A 21167-nucleotide genomic window follows, 5' to 3' on the forward strand; every position below is an offset into this window, starting at 1 on the left:
CCAACAACTCGCCCAACACCCATAACATGAACGGATTCTTCAACACCATCAAATACCTCTATGGCCTCAGCACCCAAGGACTAACCCCCCTTAGATCCAGTTAAGGAACCAATCTCTTCAGGGACAATGAATCAATCAATGTATGATGGAAAGAATACTTTGAAGACCTCCTGAATCATGACTTTAACATTGATGAAAGCATCTTCAACTTAATCCATCAACATCATATTAAGGATGATGGACATCTGGACCGTATGGAATCCTTGCCAAAATCTCCAAATAAAGTGGAGGAGAACTGGCTCAAGATCATCACACCCTAAAATTCAAGATTTAGAACTCAGAAGAAATCCCAGATGATTTTAGGGATGCCATGATTGTGACCATCTTCAAAAAAGGAGACAAACTGGATTGTAGAAACTATTGAGGAATCACCCTGTTGTCCACATCCAGAAAGATTCTTGTCAGAATTTTCCTCAACCAGCTGTTCCACCTTGCTGAGGAAATCCTCCCAGAATTGTAAAGTAGATTCAGACCATCTTGAGATATTGCCACAATGATCTTCGCTGCCCACCAACTTCAGCAAAAGTGCCATAAACAATATCGACCTCTGTACATGGCCTTCATCAACCTCACAAAAGCATTTGACTCCATCAATTGTGAGGCTCTGTGGAGAATTCTCCTTCAATTTGGATGCCTGCCAAAATTTGTTGTAGTCCTCTGACTCCTCCACAATGACATGTCTGTGATGGTCATCAGCGATGGATCTGTGCAGTGAGGCTGAGTGGCCTCCCTCCGAGCAGGAGAACGAGGGACCATTACACTCCCCTTGGAGGGTGGAGCCTAAATCGCCCCGCCCCCCTGGCCAGAAGTATAAAAGGCAGGCCCTGCAGCACAGTGGGGGCAGAGCCTGTGGAGAAGAACAACGTTCCACCGGTTCGGTAGCGTCCCAGAGCAGTAGCGTAGCTGGAGGGGTGCAGGAGAACCAGCTGCTTCCCCTCAGCACATTTTTCAAAAGCCGCACCTTAGTTAGGCAGGGTTACCATGGCACCAGCGGCGGGGCCCACGCTCCGCTGCCACACCCATCAGCTGTGTCTCCCAGCAGGAGGGAGACAGCTGATTGCCAGGCAGGGAGGGGAAGATAGATTAAGAACTGAGCTCCAGCAAGCTGGGCTCCTGCAGGCAGGCTTTGCCGGCTTCCCCCAGCATGCAAGGCAGGGAGGGGGAAAGAACTGAGCTCCAGCAAGCTGGGCTCCTGGGGAGGAGGAGAGGCTGGGGCCTTGGGGAAGAAGGGGGTCGGTTGGGGCATGCCCCCCCATAGGGGGCAAGCAGAGGCACCCACCCACCAGTCAACTGTTTATGGGGTCCTTGGGGGCCCACGAGCCATCAGCTGATCGGCCGGGGCGGGGGCAGTAGGGTAGCTAGGGGAGTGCTGTTTAGCTGGTTGTGACAGCGTACCCCATAAGGCTTTATGGGGGGGCGTTTATAAACGTATGTATGATATAACTGGCTGTATGCTTGCTTGATTTCTAAGTAAGCTCTGTGAGGCATTTGGTCAGCTTCTTTAGGAAGGAATTCACCAGGTTAAGTACCTGATCAGGAAACACTTGGGGAACAATGCATCTTGGAATGCTCCAATCCACATGAGAAGTCTTCCTGGAGACATGCAAGATGCCATGTGGACAATGGCGTCGGCCTGCAAAGACTGAGTCATGCAGGGGCATGTGACTTGCCCAGGTGACTCCAAAACTCCATCTTGGAGCTGGACTTTGCAGAGGAGGGAGGAGGGGGGTCTCCACCCACAAGAGAGAGTCTATTTAAACCCAGGGGAGACCCCTCCATTTTGTCTTCAGCTGGCTAAAGAAGGAGCCTCTCCACCCCCCCCCAGGATACTTGAAGGAGACTGAAACAAAGGACAGTAACTGCAGGGGGTGTGAGTGATTGCTGGACCCAGGCTAAAAGGAGATTAGCCTGTAAAAGGGAGCACTGTGGAACTGGTGAGGAAATTATCTGTACTCAGTTTGATTAGGCATAGATTCGCGCATTTTATTTTATTTTGCTTGGTGACTTACTTTGTTCTGTCTGTTACTACTTTGAACCACTTAAATCCTACTGTCTGTATTTAATAAAATCACTTTTTATTTAGTAATTCACTCAGAGTATGTATTAATACCTGGGGGAGCAAACAGCTGTGCATATCTCTCTATCAGTGTTATAGAGGGCGAACAATTTATGAGTTTGCCCTGCATAAGCTTTATACAGGGTAAAACGGATTTATCTGGGTTTAGCCCCCATTGGGAGTTGGGCATCTGAGTGCTAAAGACAAGCACGCTACTGCGAGCTGTTTTCAGGTAAACTTGCAGCTTTGGAACAAGTGATTCAGACCCTGGATCAGTGTCTGGCTCAGCAAGACAGGGTGCTGGAGTCCTGAGCTGGCAGGGAAAACAGAAGCAGGGGTAGTCTTTGCACATTGGGTGGCAGCTCCCAAGGGGGTTTCTGTGATCCAACCCGTCACACTGGTTTTTGGCCACTAGCCAATCAGTGAGGGGAACTGCTCCTGGAGCAGGGGCTGAGCTAAGAGACCCCACCGGTGAGGTGCAGCCCCACCTCCTTCTCCTACCTGCTCCTTGTGGCACTGTGGCAGTGGCAGGTATGCTTTCTAAAGGCAGCCAGTAGCAGCAGCTGGTAAGTGTATCTCAAAGGGGGCCTTTCTTGTGATGAGGGTGGCGGAGGGTGGACTGGAAACCCCCCAGGTGGCTGTGAGAGCCAGCACCTGGCTGCTGGTGGGATGGCCGTCTGCATGGTGGGGGGCAGAGGGCTCAGCCAGAGACATCTCCAAAAACATCCCCTGCACCTCCGCAGCACAGAGAGACTGAGAGTACCAGCCCCTGCCGGGCAGCTGGACCAGGACAGGCATGGGGGGGAGGCAGGTCTCCGGTGTGATGTCCCTACTTGCCCTCCCTGCCCAGGCAGAGACGCCTGCCTCTCAGAGATAGTGGCCATGTAGTGCGCTTGGTTCCCCCTCCCTGGCATCTGGGTGACTGCCTCTTAGGGGGTGAGGGGTGAAAGGGAAGAGGCAGTGGGGAAGGATGGGGGGGGGGTAGGAGAGGAAAACTATCAGGGGAAATCTTCATAGCAGTACAATCTCTGCCTTGGGGGTGTGGATGGAATTGTCTCCCAAGGGAGGGCTGGAACTATCTGCTGTGCTCTCTGTGAGCTGAGGGGTAAAATCATTATATGTGTTTAGTCCATGTGCTCTGGCAAACACAAGTCCAGGCACCATGTTGGGGGGCAGGGAGAGGTAGCCTGATTTTCCCTCTCCTATCAGGGGAAACCTGAATTGTTTCCTAAGGGAAAGGCTTGTCTTGTGATCATGTTGGGAGGAGGAGGGGGGGTATTGTTGAGTCCCATGGTTGAGTAATTCTCTGGTGATGGTGGTCATTAAATTACTAATTGTCATTCACTTGCTGCACACAATGGCTGGTGATGGTTGTTTACCATTCACCCAGCCATTTGGTCAAATGCCTTGTTTCTTGGGAGTTGCCTTCTGTAACGTCTCTAATTTCATCCCACTCTCCTGTGAGTACAAATTCTAGTTCTAAGGACCTGGTGCCTGGATCCCATATTGCCTTACACTGGGATTGGGAATTAGTGCCCTGGAACTCCTCTTATTGTGCCAGTGTAGATCCTGCTGTTAGTACAGCCATTTGCAGGTGCCCTTTTGTTTAGCTGAACCTTTGGACTCAGTTTAGTGGGGATGGACTCAGAGACTGAGATCTAAACTGACACTACTATCCTGCTGTGTGGATCCCAGTGTGCTTGTACTGTGAATTTTTGGCATGCACATGTGGCTCTATTTATCTCATTGTGCTGGTGTTACTTCCTTGGTGTGATGATCGTGAAAATAGCGTCCTGGTGTGATGGTGGTCACTCTATGCTGTTCACGTGAATCTTGCATTTTTGTATGCTGTGTTGGTGTAGCCCTGTTGTTCCCAGGAAATTAGAGCCACAAGGTGGGTGAGGTCATATCTTTTATTGGAGCAACTTTTGTTGGTGAGAGAGAGACAAGCTTTGGAGCTTTCACGGAGTTCTTTCTTCCTGAAGAAGAGTTCTGTGAAAGCTCAAAAGCTTGTGTCTCTCACCAACCGAAGCTGGTCCAATAAAAAATATTTTACCTCACCCACCCTGATATATACTACCCCCCCCCCATATTACCTCACCATTTATCCTAACCTTTCGAGATTGTACCACATTTTTCTTACCTTGCCAATAAGTAGCGCAATTGCAGAACGATCTTTTAGCCGACTTAAACTTATAAAGTCCTACCTGCGCTCTACAATGGGTGAAGATAGATTGTCTGGGTTAGCTTTGCTCTCCATTGAAAGACAATTGGCTACTGAAGTATATTATAATAAAGTAATAGAGAACTTTGCTAGAATGAAGCTTAGACGAAAGAGGCTGTTGTAGTTGCTTCATAGATTATCATATTGTTTTGATCTTATCTTTGAAATATAAAATAAGTAAATAACGTGTTTTTATTATGTTTTGATTTTTATATACAATACTGTAAACCTTTTTTATATTTTAAATGCAAAATAACACACGTACTTATAAAACAATATCATCCTTGTGTTTTTATTTTAAGTACAAAATAAATATGTATAGTAAATTTAAAAATATGTTACTACCCTGTTTCCCCGAAAATAAGACAGTGTCTTATATTAATTTTTGCTCCCAAAGATGCGCTAGGTCTTATTTTCAGGGGATGTCTTATTTTTCAGAAATGAAAAATGCCTTATTATCGGTGGATGTCTTATTATCGGGGAGGTCTTATTATCGGGGGGATGCCTTATATTACAACGAGAGGCAAAACTGTAAGTAGGCCTTATTTTCGGAGGATGTCTTATTTTCGGGGAAACAGGGTAGTAATTTGATATGGCGGCGGGTGGTGCCTTTTTTAATGTGTTCACTCCCCCCGATGTTAGAGCCTGGCTATGCCACTGTCCCAGAGGGGAACTTGGCTGTTCCTGATCCCCAGATGCCGATGAGGACCTGCTCGGAGTGCCTGGCACTGTGTACCCTGAGGAGCCAGAAGAGGCCTGGAGGCCTCCCACAGGTACCAAACCCCTGTGTTAAATTCTCCCTAGTGCTTTTGGAAATGTTTGAAAAAAAATATTAATATACAAAATCGTATCTGTGTGAGATCCAGAGTTCTGCCACATTCCACTCTTGCCTCACAGATCATGTCCTTCAGAACTATACAGGGAAATAAAAATCAGCTCAGCTCACACATGTAGGCTCAGGGTTAATAGAATGTTGAGAGATCTTTGCATAGAAAAAGTCTAAGAAAAATCAATGTGCATGCGCACAAAATACTTTCCTTAAATCCTTATAAAGCAATCATATCAAAACAGATTTTCTTCTGGCTGTGTAATTTCGGGTTAACCCCCTTCCAAAATTCCAAGTTTCTACCATTTCCTGTGAGGTGATAGAGATATTAAACAAAAGAGTTGCAACATATGACACATTTTAAAGCTATATATAATGACAAAAGCATATCTCCCCATTATGTGTTTGGTTTTGGTTTATAAACTCAATTGAACTGGCTTCACTTAAACTTAAAAAAAAAACACATTGTTTTCCATCTAGGAATATATGTGGAAAATTTCAGCCAAAAAAGAAAATTGGCAAAGTTATCAGCATTTGAAAAAAAGTGTTTTAGAATAAAATTTTGGCAGCCTTTACTCTTTATGTTGCTACATGCTCCACCTATAATTACACACATGCACGTATGAGCACATTGGACTAGATTTTCAAAAATGCTCAGCACCCACAATTAGGGCCAGATTTTCCATAAAGAGTTCAGCTCCCACTTAGCAGCACTTAGTGAAAACAATAGCTTGCGAACAATGCAAGATGTTGTATCCTGAGCACTTTTGAAAATCTGGCCTAAATAAATATACTAGAGACAGATGAGGAGTCCAGATCAGGCTTGGTTTTGAGGCTGAAACAGAAAGTAGTTTGGATTCACAGGTGATGTCCAAGTACTCAAACTGTTCTCATGAGATTTTTAGATGTGTCTGAACTAGATATTAGGAGTAGAGCTTTGCATTTCCATTTCACGGGAAATTTCAAAAGTTTGATTTTTTCCCCCATTTTGAAATGGAAAAAAATTTCAAAGTTTCCTGTGAAGCAATTTCCAAAATATTACTACTACTAATAATAATAATAAGCTTGAATTGACATTTTTAATAAATTGTTTAATTTTTTTAAACAACAAATTCTGAATGCAGTCATTTTAAATTGAAAATCAAAATGTTCCATTACAAAAATGTCAAAATGGAGTATTTTAGCATTATTGAAACACTTTGTGTCAAGTTTTTTTGAAATGAAGTTTCCACAAAATGTTTAACTTTTGGTGAATGAACATTTTCAGATGGAAACATCCACTGCAACATTTAAAATCAGCTCTAATTATGATTTTTCTAGTTGCTGTAAAGTTGGATAAGGAAATAGGGATTCGAATCCAATATTGCAATAATCCACAATATTCAAATTAGAAGGAGTTATGATGTTGGTATATCTATATTCACAAACAAACATGATTTGAAATAATTACAGAAAAAATTATGAAATTGTGGTTGAAACATTTTACAATGCAGTAACTTTAGATATTGTATAAATAAGATAATTCAATATTAAGAAATTTACATATTCATGGCTTGCATGCCTAAAATCAGACTCAAAATATTATTACCATTTCTAAAATTCCAGAAGCCAGATTTGCTTTCATACATTAATTTGCATATCTAGTTGGTTAGGAAAAGCATAGTTAAAGCAACATTGTTTATGTGATGTTTTGGGGTTATGTAACATTAGGAAAAAAGAAGGATTTTCACTTAATGGAATATTTTCATTTGATAAAAACAGGATAGCTTTTAACACTATGATACAGAGTAGAGAAGTGGTAGCCAATACATTATATTTTCTTTGGTATCTGAGCGCCCTCTGTGTTTCTTGCATGGCACATTAGTTTTAATATATGCTTTAAAAACAACGAAAGCCCTTCTTTTCTCCCCATCAAGTTTTTGTATCAAATTTTCTTTGTCTTTATCTTTTGCTGAGACAGAATGGAATGTATGGAACTCATCCATTAAGTTCCCAGGTAGCAAACCAACGAGGTAATTATAGTCACCATTTAAATAATCCAAACTCTCAGTAGTATTCTGAGTGTTTGCCTCTTTACTTAGCACTTCTCCAGAAAGCGAAGTTCTGTAACCTGAACTGATGCTAACTCAAGACAGTATTATATTGTAATGATCCTGACAGCTCCATGCTCATACATACAGTGAGTAATCAGTAGGGATAGACCTGGATTTCCCAAGAGGACAGGACAGCATATCAGTCACTACTTGCAGTTCAACACACACCAACAGAGGCTTCCTCAGAAAGATAAATCAGCATGTTTTCTGGTCAACCTGGTCCTGCCCCGCTTTTGGGGTTCTGTCGTAAAGCTGAGCAAGTAACTGATTTTTCAGTGCACTATTAGTAGTTCCAAGAAATTGGGGAATTATTTTTTTTAAATGCAGCAAATTGAAAGACATTTTTAAAGGGGTAGATGTACTAAAAGGCTGGAGGAGGAGTTGGTGGTATCCTTGTAACTTTTAGCCCATGGTTAGGGAACTCAGCTGGGATGTGAGAGACCTGAGTTACATTCCTGTCTCTGCCTACGCACGGATTTGTATTTGGGTCTCCCACCTCACAGGAGAGTGCCCTAACTGCTGGGCTATGAGGTATTCAGGGGCAGGTTTTTCTCAATCTCGTTTCACCCAGGAGAGGGCGAGACCCAAGTTCAAAACTCTCCTCCACATCCTGCAGAGGAAGGAATTGAACATAGGCCTCCCCAATCCCACGCAAGTGCCCGAACCACTGAGCTAAATAGTATAGGGAGGCTACCACTAAGTCCCTTTGTGAATCTAACCTAAAAATGTTTTTGGCAGGAACTGTTTGGCAAGTTTGAGTCACAATTTGTGAATAGCTTTGTGTTGACTGAAACTGCATTTTGTGGTGAATAAGCTACTTGTCAAAAAAAATTTCTCCCAGCTCTATTCCAGCAACCAGCTCTAGGCCTCTTCATTTGCAGCAAAGTGTTATCACTTGTTTGTCCCCAATCCATCTCTGGGTGGAACCTAAACCTAGGTTATGCCAGTGAGCAATTGTTCATTACAAGTGTTTGGCATTTTTAATAGAATAATTATTCAAAGGTTTTCTATGATTCATCCAGAGATAGCAGAATAGTAAATAATTTTGATTATGAATAGTAACAGTTTAATTAATCTGTGAGTAATCAATTCAAGAGTAATTTTTTTCTACTATTTATGCAGCTGTATTCCAGAATTTATCTTCAAGAGGCAATACACTAGCATTATTGCAGCCATGGCTGTGTAAGCACTGACAGCTAGGTTAGGGGAACTTCCAGCAGGTGAAGCAGCACAATAGGTCAACCCCAACAGCCTTGGCCATTCTTAAAGAGGTCTTAGTCAGCCATAAAGGACCACTGACCTAAGAGGCTAATCTCCTTTTAAGCACACAGGGCTCCCCTGAGAGACTATTTAAGCTTAGTAGTTCCCACAGCTAGAGAAGCAGGTAATGTAAAAAGGGGGTTAGGGTCACAGAGCAACAAGTTTGCTGGAAGGGCCATCCACGGCACACTATGTAAGGTCAATTAAAATGGGTAAGTAGGGGGATTTTGATCTGTCTGAGCAGGAGTAATTTTAGCCTTAAATCAATTTCTACCCAAATTATATATTTTAGGATCTGCAACCTCATTGACTTTAAACATTCTTGAAAAGAAGCCACGTCATCTAGTTGCCTAAAGACCTTTACAGATTCTGCCTACTCTGAGAAATAGATATATAGTAGATATGTAATGACTTTCCGTTGTCCCCAGCAGAGCTAGATTCCCCAAACCAAGCAACATGATAGATATGCACTGAAAAATGCATCCATTGCCACCTCAACTTTTTCCAGTCATAAATCTGAGTAACTGCAAAAATCAGTTCCTTTTCCCCCACGCAGATTTAACCTGTAACATTTTATTTTAAGACAAGTGGAACTTTTCACTCCACAATACCTACATTTTTTCTTGCATTTTAAAAAGAAAATTTAAAAAATATCTGACCTTCACAATTCAGAAATAGATTTCTGAACCTCCGACACTTCAGGAATGTTCAAGGATCTGAAGTTTAGTTCCGATCCATACTTACATTTTGTCCAATTTTTAATCCAATTAAAATAATTTCAGCATCCCATAAAAATTTTCTGTTTTCAAAAAAAATTCCCATTGTGCATCAATACAAAACTGAGACTTTTTGACCAGGTGAGTACCATAACCACTGGGTTACTGGGGTGGAATCTCTCTCAATTCAACCCTGGACCAGAGAAACCTTCCTAACCAAAGTTTCAATGAACAAACCCTTCACAAATCAATTTAGGATTTGACAAACTGGCATTTTCTGATGAAAAACTGTTTCATCAAAAAATTCCTGACCACTTCTACACTATCATAATACAGATAAACAATAAGTTCTGCAACTGTTCTAAAGAGCTACTCAAAGACACACAAGTTTTCCACATAAATGCTAGCAATGTAAAATATGAGAGAGAGCCAGGGATGTTTCCAATAACAATTCAGTCACTTAGCCAATATGCTTCAAAAATGACTTGCAGACTAGTACCAGCCATGTGCTCAACAATACAATCTGTACCAGTAAACAAGAAACCCAGAGATTGTATGAATTGGATAAATAAGTTGCTGAGAAAGCCCACAACACTTAATTCTGGTTTGTCTGTTCCAGCAAGGCAAGGACCTGACATCTGCACTACTAATATTGAAAAAGGCAGCCCCTGTTTTATCTTTGAGTGCGTTATGTTGCCATACATCGAATGGGCAATAAACAGCAAGGCTTAGCAATTTTACTACTGCAATATGTTATGGTGGGAGCTAACAAATAGGTAATAAGATAAGTTTCCCGTTGTAGTTTTTAGGGTACTGTTACACACCACTCAGAGCAATGGTGACCCAAGAAACACATTTGCACTTTTTATTGTCGTGCTTACATGGAGATTTATGTAGGGTTTTTACAAACCTAAAATGACTGCAATAATTTATGACCACAAGATGTTGCTTATAGAACAATTTTCAAACTTCTAGGTACACACTGCCAAAAGCTATAAAATCTGGTTCTGAAACCTTGAAATAAAGAGTAAGAGGCTATTCAGTTTATGTGTAAAGCCACATCTGTGTACAACATACAGTAGAGTACTTTGATGCATAAATGATTCCAAGATGAGCAACCTGTACAAAAAATACTTTCCAAACTTCCACGCCTCATGCTTCAGACTACATTACTTGAGGTCTGTTCCAGAGCTATAAACTTATTGTTTTAATTTACCCAAGAACATTTCTCTTAAAAAAAAAAAAAAACCCTTCTTTATTGGACACCCACATCCAAACTCAGAAATTAGAGAGCAGCAGATTGCCCGGACTGTCAGTAAGTATTCTGACCCAGAAGCCTTTCCATATTTAAGATACGAACACAGTTTTCATCATAAACCTGATTATGCCCCATAGCCAAAATCCACAAACATCTGAATATCGGCCTCAAAACTGGTATTTTAGGTCTGGGGCCCAGGTAGAATATTTCTACCAAATCTGAAGTGAATCAGATCAGATAAGTGGCTTTCAGATGACATGCCCCTTAAAATACAGCTGTTCACCAGGTCCAAAAGATCTAGCTTTTTTGCTACAGAGCAGCAAAAAAGCAGAAATAGTGATATAAAATCTTAGTTTAGTGGACTCTTCTTGTCAAGATCTAATGCACAGGAGCAGAGATTAGTTTATTCAGCTCTTATTTTAAAAGCTAGTTAAGATTTTATCTAGGAACATCAGACTGGCAGACAAATCAGGGTCACAGAACTAAGCTTTCATTAAAAGAGGATGCAAGTCATCTTGCCCATTTCCTTACAGAGACAAACCCGAAAGGAAGGCATGTCAATGGAAGACTATTTCATTCTCTCTCACACACACATACATGCACGCACATCAATTGAAGTTAATCTAGCCCTGGCTGGAATGATTTAGTTGGGAATTGGCCCTGCTTTAAGCAGGGGCTTGGACTAGATGATCTCCTGAGGTCCCTTCCAATCCTGGTATTTTATGATTCTATGATTCTATGTATAAATTATGACATTTCACAAAGGGAGACAGTCACTACAATAAGAAAATTCTTTTTTTTAAACCATTGGGGTAAGCAGGGTGGGGACAGCAAAAGTTCATCAGGAACACGCAGGTGAATGAAGGCAGACGCAGGATGGAGGTAAGTGGCAGGCTGCAACTTTATTAACTTAACACTAGGGGAGGATGCTTTCACCGTGATGTCCCTGACTCTTACACACCAGGCATTGAAGGTGGTCCAGTGAGGAGGTTTATAGACCTCTGTAGTGGGGTGGTTACCCACTCTGGCCCTGACAGGGTTAAGGACAGCCTGGGAGAGGGCTGGGGCTGTAAGGAAAAGCTCAGGCTGATTAGGAAAGCAGGCACAGCTGGGGCCATGCCCCAAACAGAGCACAGCAGGTCCTTATAAAAGGGCTGCTAGCTTGGAGCTAGACAGTCTCTCTTGTCAGTCTTGGAGGGAGCAGGGCCTGGCTTCCTACAGAAAGGGTACTGGGAGTGAAGCAGGGCTGGGGAAAGGCCAGAGGAGCTGTAGGCTGGCGACTCCCCAGGCTGCAGGGCCTGGTCCTAGGCCCAGCCCTGAGGTACTGGGAGGCAGAGGAAGGCAGCAGGTCCGAACCCCCTTGCCTATGATGAATGGCTTTTACACTGCAGTCTACCCCAGGGGGCTTGGTGATGACTGGCAGTAGCCCAGACTGAGGCAAAGTGGGGGATTAGAGGGTTGGGGGTTTCCTCTAGAGGGGAGACCCATAGAGACTGAGGCAAGGTGGGGGGCTGGGGGTTTCCTGGAGAGGGGAGACCCATAGAGACTAGTGGGTGTATTGCCAGGGGGCAGCCCCAGGGTAAAGTGGCACTGGGGTCTGGGAGGGACATGTGGCCAGCTACAAGTGGTACACCGGCCTGCAGAGGGCGCCCAGGCTGGAAAAGAGCTAATTCCCTGGGACGACCAACAGGAGGCGCTGCAGGGGTGAGTCCCATACCTTTACAGCCTCCCACTGTATTACCCATTACTTGGGGTAGATCCTCCTTGGCCTACTTCTGGCATCTATTCACTCATCTGAATCCTCTCACTCATGCTAAGGGAAGGAGTGTACCAAAAAGGAGAGCTCGGGCATCCCCTTCTACCATAGATAAAAAAATCGCAGGTCTCTCCTCTCTGGGAGCTGGCCCTTTGGCCTTTATCTGCACTGACCACAAGCTGTGATGAGCTAAATGGTCCTACACATTACTCCTACTTCTACTGACTGAACTGTCCCTCCTAGATACTACAAGGAAGGCTAAAAATCCATTAATCCTTTCCCAATCTGATATCAATGGGGAAAATACCTCCCTTTAATGAGGGGGAAGTGAGGGGCCAATCAGCTCCTGCCTCCTATCTTCTTCTATATGGCCAGAGGGAGGCAGAGACCCTCTGGAGAAGGAGGAGGCACGGTCCCTGTATTCCCAGTCATGTGCTTTGCCCCTTCCTCTGGATCTGTCCTCTACACTGACACCTGATTAAATCTCTCAGCCTGTGTGACAGGTGAGTGGCGAAAGAGGGCAGCAAAGTGCAGCATTCCGCCTCTAATCCAAAACTTAATAGAGCCCATTTGCAATTGGCGAGACTCCAAAACATCCTCCACAATAGAAGTTTTAGTAGGCTCAGTGGGAAACTCGACAAACTACCCTCACGCACCAGAAGCCTTATTAGTTTCAGCTGATCCCAATGAAGCTAAAGAGTTGTTGGAGCCATGATGGATTCATAGCCTGCTATCCACTAGTTCAAATGGAAAAAAGATAACCACATGGATACCCTCTTCCCCCTATTATGTCAGAAACTCAGACATTCCCAATGCGGAGAGGTAAAAACCCTGACAGAAAAGGGAATTATTACTTTTCCTTTCTTTCCCAACTGCCCAGTCCTCTGGTTTTCCCTTTTTCTTTTTAGTTGCCTAGTTATAGATTAACTCTTATCACAGCCATGACCCATAGAGCCTAAATGGAAGTGTCATTCACCTCTGGTCTTGCCACAGACCAGAAGCTGGGCACTTCCCTTCTAATACCTCTGGGAGTAAACAAAAATGCATCCAAAAGGAAGGCACTCCTCGGGATTCCTAATCAAAACTTTGTTTTTTGGTTATATACACTTACAGGAATCAGCCATTTAATTACTTTGATATTTTACTATGGTGCAAAAGAGAATGGTCACTTTTCACAATGCATTTCAGTAGTTTTCAATACTTTAATCATGCCACCTCTAACTCTTGAATTAACACATCATTAAACATAGGGATATCTTTTCCAGGCAAAATAGTCCTAGCGTTCAGCTTCCTAATCCCACCATAAAGAAGTCTTCATTGTTTTCTCCAGAGCTTTACAATTTCAGCATAAGATTGTAGCATCCACAGTTGTTTAACAGTGCTTTATTATTCCTCTCAAACTATTCTATGGGAATAGTTAACAAGATGAGATTTTTTTCAAAATCAAGAGTTTTAAAATGCCTTTATTGTATGTCAGATGTCTCAAATTTTTACAAAATGTTTTAATATGACATCAAACAATTTATCGGGAAGCAAAGGCCACCACTGAACTGATAAAAAATAAGATTTCTCCAAAAATGACTCGGAGATTAATGCAAAAGGGGAAGATAAGAAGAGGAAAATCTGACTGCTGCCTACAGCTTTCCAATATCATTTCATACAAGAAAAATCACAAATTCTCCTAATTTGAAATTTGGGTGCATCTATTTATTGCAATTAATTTGTGTCTAGTTGTTTATATTGTGTGGAGGAGCCAAATACTTGTAGAAAAAAACGTTGACTAAAAAGCAGCAGTAGCAAATGTGAAATGCAGCTGAGAGTTACTATACATAATGATTCTTCTAATGGTTAATTACATTCCTAATTGGATTTAATCATGTAAGAGATCCAATGTTTTAATGTTAAAATATTGAAATTAACTGAAAACAGCTTTACTTCACAGCAGCTGGGTTTGTTAAGGAGTCTTTTTGTATCTTGCACCGAATGGATTTGAAACTGTGTCCTTGCTGAACCAAAAGGAAAATATTGGTGGCTTTGTTTGAAAACTTTCAGAAGCAGCTGAAGCTTTATATAACATTTTACATCCTACACATGAGAACTTTGAAATAATCATACTCTACTTAAGATTGTAAGCAATAGCTAGATACTGGCTTTGGTTAACTAAGCCAAATTTACCCTTGCAGACAAAATTTATTAGCACTATATTACTTACTATATTGAAATGTGAATGAAATTGACAAAAGTTCCTCCCCTCAACCAGAGAGAGAAGATTTTATCCATAAGTCAAAACCTTAATTTTTGCCAAGCACCGGCTCCCTGAAAATAGTAATTTTAGCACTACTTAGAACTTGTTTGCTTACCTCTACTTGATACTTAGAACTTGTTTGTTCAGTTTTACTTACATTGGTCATATTGATCAGTGTGTCTTCTCCCACTCTTCTTCCCACCCTCCACCCCCCAAAAAACAAGCATTTTGCATAGTTACTATTCTGTAACCATGCAGGATGCATTGTTTAATACATACAGAGAGTCCTGTGGCACCTTTAAGACTAACGGATGTATTGGAGCATAAGCTTTCGTGGGTGAATGCCCACTTCATCAGACGCTTATCCTCCAATACATCCGTTAGTCTTAAAGGTGCCACAGGACTCTCTGTTGCTTTTTACAGATCCAGACTAATACGGCTACCCCTCTGATGTTTAATACATGAGACATATAGCATATAAGACAGGAATACAAAAATTTAAAAATCAGACCAGACACACAATTTTTAATGAAAATGTGAATGTCATTATCATAGAAATGTAGGGCTGGAAGGGAACTCAAAAAGTCAAGTCCAGCCCCCTGTGCTGTGGCAGGACCAAAGTAAACCAGGCCATTCCTGACAGGTGTTTGTCCAACTTGTTTTTAAATGCTTCTACGATCTCCCTTGGAAGCCTATTGCAGAACTTAACTAGCCTTATAGTTAGTAAGTTTTCCCTAATATCTAACCTAAATCTCCCTTGCTGCAGAATAAGCCCATTACTTCTTGTCCTATCTTCAGTGGACATGGAGAACAATCGATCACCATCTTCTTTATAACAGCCCTTAACATACTGCAAGACTTATTTGGTCGCTCCTCAGTCTTCTTTACTCAAGACTAAACATTCCCAGTTTTTACAACCTTTCCTCATAGGTCAGGATGCTAAACCTTTTATCATTTTTGTCGCTCTACTTTGGACTCTCTCCAATTTATCCACATTTCCTAAAGTGTGGCATCCAGAATTGGACACAGCACTCCAGCTGAGGCCTCACTAGTACTGCCTAGAACTGGACAATTACCTCTTTATTATCACTTGTCTTTATTGAACTTCATCCTGTTGAATTCAGACCAATTCTCCAATTTGTCAAGGTTATTTTGAATTTTAAACCTGTCCTCCAAAGTGCTTGCAACCCCTCCCAGCTTGGTGTCATCTGCAAAATGTATCAGCATATTTTCTACCACATTATCCAGTCATTAATGAAAATATTGAATAGTACTGGATGCAGAACTGACACCTGCAGGACCCCACTAAATACATCCTCGCAATATGAGAGCAAATCATTGATAACTACTCTTTCAGTATGGTCTTTCAACCAGTTGTGCACCCACCTTATAGTAATTTAATCTAGAACACATTTCCCTAGTTTGCTTATGAGGTTGTCATATGGGACTATGCCAAAAGCCTTACTAAAATCAAGATATGTTTACTGATCCCCTCCATTCAGTAGTTCATAATCCTATCAATGAAAGAAATTAAGTTAGTTTGGTATGATTTGTCCATATAAATTGCGTTGCGTATCTGGTAATCATTAACTGTTTTAGTGAAAACTGAAGCAAAACAGGTATGAAGAACCTCAGCTTTCTTGATGTCATCTGTTATTAGTTCTCCATCCCCACTAAATAGAGGACCTACATCTTCCTTCATCTTTCTCTTGCTCCTAATGTATTTAAAGAATTAATAGACTCATAAGACACCTTCTATTGCCTATAACTGCTGAGGAAGTGGCTCAAACTTCTCTTACCAACATTAGCCCTCAAAATTAAACTCTATCAATTAATCGCAGTTAACTCACACAATTAACTCAAAATTAATCCCAATTTAAAAAGTTAATTGTGATTAATCACAATTGTAATCGCACTGTTAAATAATAGAATACCAACTGAAATTTATTAAATATTTTTGGATATTTTTCTACCTTTTCAAATATGTTGATTTCAATTACAACACAGAATACAAAGCCTAGCCCCGTTCGTTCCCCTGCGGGACCCAAGCGGGACAGGGGGGCTGGAGCCTGCTGCCCGCACTCCGGGGCCACCCGCGGGATTGCACCAGCTGAGCAGCCAGCCCAGACGCAACTGGCCAGGGGCTGGGCGCAGCGTGTGCACTGCTGGGTCCCTGCAACAGGCCCGGGGGGTTCGGGCCCAGGCCCCAGAGCCACAGCCGCCGAGTGCCACGTGCTTGGCCGCTTCCTCCAGCCGCGGCAGTAGGAGCTGCAGCAGCGGCTGCTCCCGAGTCCCGCTGCCCAGGTGCGGGGAACAGCCGCCGCGTGGCCCCGTGGGCCACCCCCCTACTCTCCCTCCAGGTACCGTCCGACTGAGTCCTGCCTGCGCTCGGGGCCTGGCCAGACTCTCACTCACCCTGTCCCTGTGCTCCCCCTGCGTCTCTGTGGCCTCCCTCCAGTGCTTGCGGAGGAAGGGGGGGGGGGGTTTGCTCTGCCGCCGTTTTTTGTTTGTTTTTTGCTCCACCCCCCCATGTCCCGATATTTGACCTGGGTGATCTGGTCACCCTACCTGAAAGTGAGAACAGGCATTCACATGGCACTTTTGTAGCCGGCATTACAAGGTATTTACGTGCCAGATATGCTAAACATTCATATTCCCCTTCATGCTTCTGCCACCATTCCAGAGGACATGCGTCCATGCTGATGACGCTCATTAAAAAAATAATAAGTTAATTAAATTTGTGACTGAACTCCTTGGGGGAGAATTGTACGTCTCCTGCTGTTTTACCCACATTCTGCCATATATTTCGTGTTATAGCAGTCTCAGATGCTGACCCAGCACGTTCTTCATTTTAAGAACACTTTCACTACAGATTTGACAAAATGCAAAGAAGATACTAATGTGAGATTTCTAAAGATAGCTACAGTACTCGACCCAAGGTTTAAGAATCTGAAGTGCCTTCCAAAATCTGAGAGGGATGAGGTGTGGAGCATGCTTTCAGAAGTCTTAAAAGAGCAACACACTCTGATGTGGAAACTTCAGAACCCAAACCACCAAAAAAGAAAATCAACCTTCTGCTGGAGGCATCTGACTCAGATGATGAAAATGAACATGCGTCGGTCCGCACTGCTTTGGATTGTTATCGAGCAGAACCCATCATCAGCATGGACACATGTCCTCTGGAATGGTGGTTGAAGATGAAGGGACGTATCAATCTTTAGCACATCTGGCACATAAATATCTTGCAACGCTGGCTACAACAGTGCCATACAAACGTCTGTTCTCACTTTCAGGTGACACTGTAAACAAAAAGTGGGCAGCATTATCTCCTGCAAATGTAAACAAACTTGTTTGTCTGAGTGACTGGCTGAACAAGGAGTAGGACAGTGGACTTGTAGGCTCTAAAGTTTTGCACTGTTTTATATTTGAGTGCAGTTATTTTTTTGTACATAATTCTACATTTGTAAGTTCTACTTTCATGATAAAGAGATTGCACTATACTACTTGTATGAGATGAATTGAAAAATACTATTTCTTTTGGGGGTTTTTTAGTGCAAATACTTGTAATCAAAACTATAAAGTGAGGACTGTACACTTTGTATTCTAGTTGTAACTGAAATCAATATTTGAAAATGTAGAAAATGTCCAAAAATATTTAAATAAATGATATTCTATTGTTTAACATCATGATAATTTTTTAACTGTGCAATTAATCAAGATTAATTTTTTTTAATCGCTTGACAGCCCTACTCAATCATAATTGGCCCCCAGGCTTATTAATGCTTTGGCTGGCACTTAGATTAGGTATAAAATGTAGTGCCATATTTTTCAAAAGAGCTTAACTGCCAGATTTTTTTTTTTTTTTTTAAAGTATTTCAGTGCCTAAAGAAGTAGATAGGCACCTGGTGAGATTTTCAGAAGTGCCCAGGAACCTAAATCCTATTGGGATTTAGGGATCTACACACTTCTGAAAAATCCCATAAAGCACCGACCTGCATCTTTAGACACCAAAATACTTTAAAAAAAATCTGGTGCTAATCTTTATACCTGCCCTATGAGGAAAGTAAGTGCTATCATCCTACTTTTCAGCTATTTAAAACAAAGGAAAAAGGGGCCAAATGAGAAGTCCCTCCTTCGAACAGAACCTAGAGATGGTAACTTACCACAGAGAACACACAAAGAGCGGTCCAGGATAGACAGGGTGGCAGAGTCTTGTTTGTGCCCTAAGCAATGTTTGACAGCAGAGGCAAGATACAGATAAAGCACAGAAAAGGATGTCACTTGCTCAAGATCCCACTTGATTGAGAACAGAATCCAGAGTACTTAGTATCAGGCCCGTTCTCTAGGAGTTAGACCACATGGCATGAACATTTCAAATGCAAGCCTTAAATCACTTTTATAAAGCCACCAGTTCGCATCTGACCAACAAAAGGGATCCACCCACTCCCACTAAATAGCACAAAGTCCTGATCCTGCATCTGCATGTGTGTACATTGACCCCTGCGCACCCATGGAGATCTCCACCGATTTTCATGGGGCTGTGTGTAGACACAGGGGTTTACCCACCAGCATGGATGTGCAGGATTAGAGTCCAAGACTGGAAGCCAAGAATTTCTTGGGTTGACTGTAAAACAGCTCTCACTGAGTCAATGACTTTCTCCCCCCCCCCCCCCCACATCTGCAGCTGCCCACTAGTCACCTTTCTCTTTGGCTGTTTGCAACTAAGCAAGCAAATAACTCTTTCCCCACTCCTACCTGATCTTAGAAAAAGGCCCAAAGTATCCTAAACTCAATTTTAACAAATATCAGAAAATTGTTTCTAAAAATGTTAAATATGAAAGTGAAGATGTATAAAGGCACCAGTGCAAAGATCGTATTTAACACACTACTCTATTATATCCATCCTCTGCTTTAATACAAGTGAGATTTCACGCACGTTCCTGCTCGTGAAGTAATATGAGGCATTGCCCTCAGTTTATTGGCCAAGGCAAATAAATATTCAAATGATTTATTAGCAGTGTCAAAATGTTTCAACCAGATTTCATGTTATAACACAATAAATGACCTCTCCTACTGCATGAAATTTATACAAAAATTCTCTAAAGCTGCTGCCTACTAGTAGTTCCCCACGGGCTGCATCCTGCAAGCTATTTGGTTCTCCTTTGAGGTGCTGAACATCCTCAGCTCCCACTGAAGTTAGTGGCAATTAAAGATGCTTCACACATCATAGGAATGCTCAGGAACTTAAGGCCTTGGCCACACTGGCAATTCACAGCGCTGCACTTGCTGCACTCAGTGGTGTGAAAAAACACTGCCCCCGAGCGCAGCGCTGTAAAGCGCCAGTGTAATCAGCGCCTGCAGCGCTGCACGCTCGCTCGCAGTGCTGCAAGCTATTCCCCTCGGAGAGGTGGAGTACTTGCAGCGCTGCGAGAGAGCTCTCGCAGCGCTGGCGGTGCGAGTGTAGCCAAGGCCTTAGAGGCCCAAGTGTACACTTGCCGCTGATCCTGCCATGAAGCAAAGAAACAGCAGAACTTCACCACAGTGTTAAGAAATGTTAAATTGCAAATAGAGGTAGAGGGTCATATGTAGGTGGAGGGGGATCTTTACACTGTGCCACTGAATTGATTTGGGATCTCAACTATAAATATGCCCAGTGCAGTCTGCTTTTAAGATAAGTTTAAGATAACCAGAGTCTTTACAAAAGACAGAGGGAACGCCTGAGGAATGGGTTGCTGGGCTGTAGCTGAGCAGTAGGGGGTCCGAATATGGTCAGATTGTTTAAATCTAGGGAAACAGCTCATAACTTTGAAATTCACAAGATCTCATGGTTTTCCAGGCTAGTGAAGAGGTCCTGAATGCTCAAAGAAAATTGCTTAACAGAGAAATGTCTCGTAATGTATGCCGCAGAGGAGAGAACTCACAGAAGGAAGGGTGCTTTTTATTATTACTCACTCATAGTAAATCAGAATCCGGTTTTCTTGAAGGATCCATGGCACGCTTTGACAGGATGCCTGTGAAAATGTCACACACACACACACCCCTACCTTTCCTACATTCTATTAACCAAAAAGTATCCAACTACAGGATAAAGATATAAAGAAGTTACAATAAAAATGTCTAATCAAATAGCCTCCAGGTTCTGCTGCACTGTAGCCCATTTTTTCTTGCCCTTTGGTTCTTCCTCCCTGAAAAAAGGGCTGTTATTGTACTCTGCACAGGTGCATAGAAAGGCTCCTAAAGAGAATTTCCAATGAACACAAGGGCATAAACAAACTCAAGTGTGGTCTTCTCTGCAAAAAAATAATTCAGCCAATGTGAAACTCCCTCCTTATAATAAATTAGCTCCTAAAACGTATTCAGAAGGTAACCTTTGACCCCCGTCTGTATTATTCTCATGATCACCAGTGGGAGATGAGGTTAAGTTGCTCAGTTCTTCTCACAAATCAGTGTTGTCTCTTTAGCAAAAGGGAGGGAGGAGAGGGAAGAGAGAAAGAAAAAAAGGGGGGGGGGGTAGAAAAATCAAATTTGCTTCTCCATTGAAACACAGGCTTAGCAAGTAAACCAAGGAGGCCCAAGCCTCCCCCGGCAGGCGTCCAATTTTACAACACATTTGTAAGTGTGCTGCTATCTAAATATACTCAACGCACAGAGAAATTCCACACCATGGCTACAG

The 21167-nt window shown here is 42.5% G+C and overlaps 1 protein-coding gene across 1 annotated transcript in view; it reads right to left on the minus strand.

Moving 5' to 3' along the window:
• LOC117871880 (potassium voltage-gated channel subfamily KQT member 1-like) overlaps positions 1–21167 on the minus strand; it is a 466257-nt gene that overhangs the window by 220339 nt on the left and 224751 nt on the right. Inside the window, exon 16 of the mRNA XM_034759710.1 lies at positions 13793–13799. Coding sequence (XP_034615601.1) covers positions 13793–13799 — 7 coding nt within the window. The remainder of the gene's footprint in view (positions 1–13792; positions 13800–21167) is intronic.

This window comes from Trachemys scripta, chromosome 1 (assembly GCF_013100865.1).
Source record: "Trachemys scripta elegans isolate TJP31775 chromosome 1, CAS_Tse_1.0, whole genome shotgun sequence".
Classification (NCBI taxonomy): domain Eukaryota; kingdom Metazoa; phylum Chordata; order Testudines; family Emydidae; genus Trachemys; species Trachemys scripta.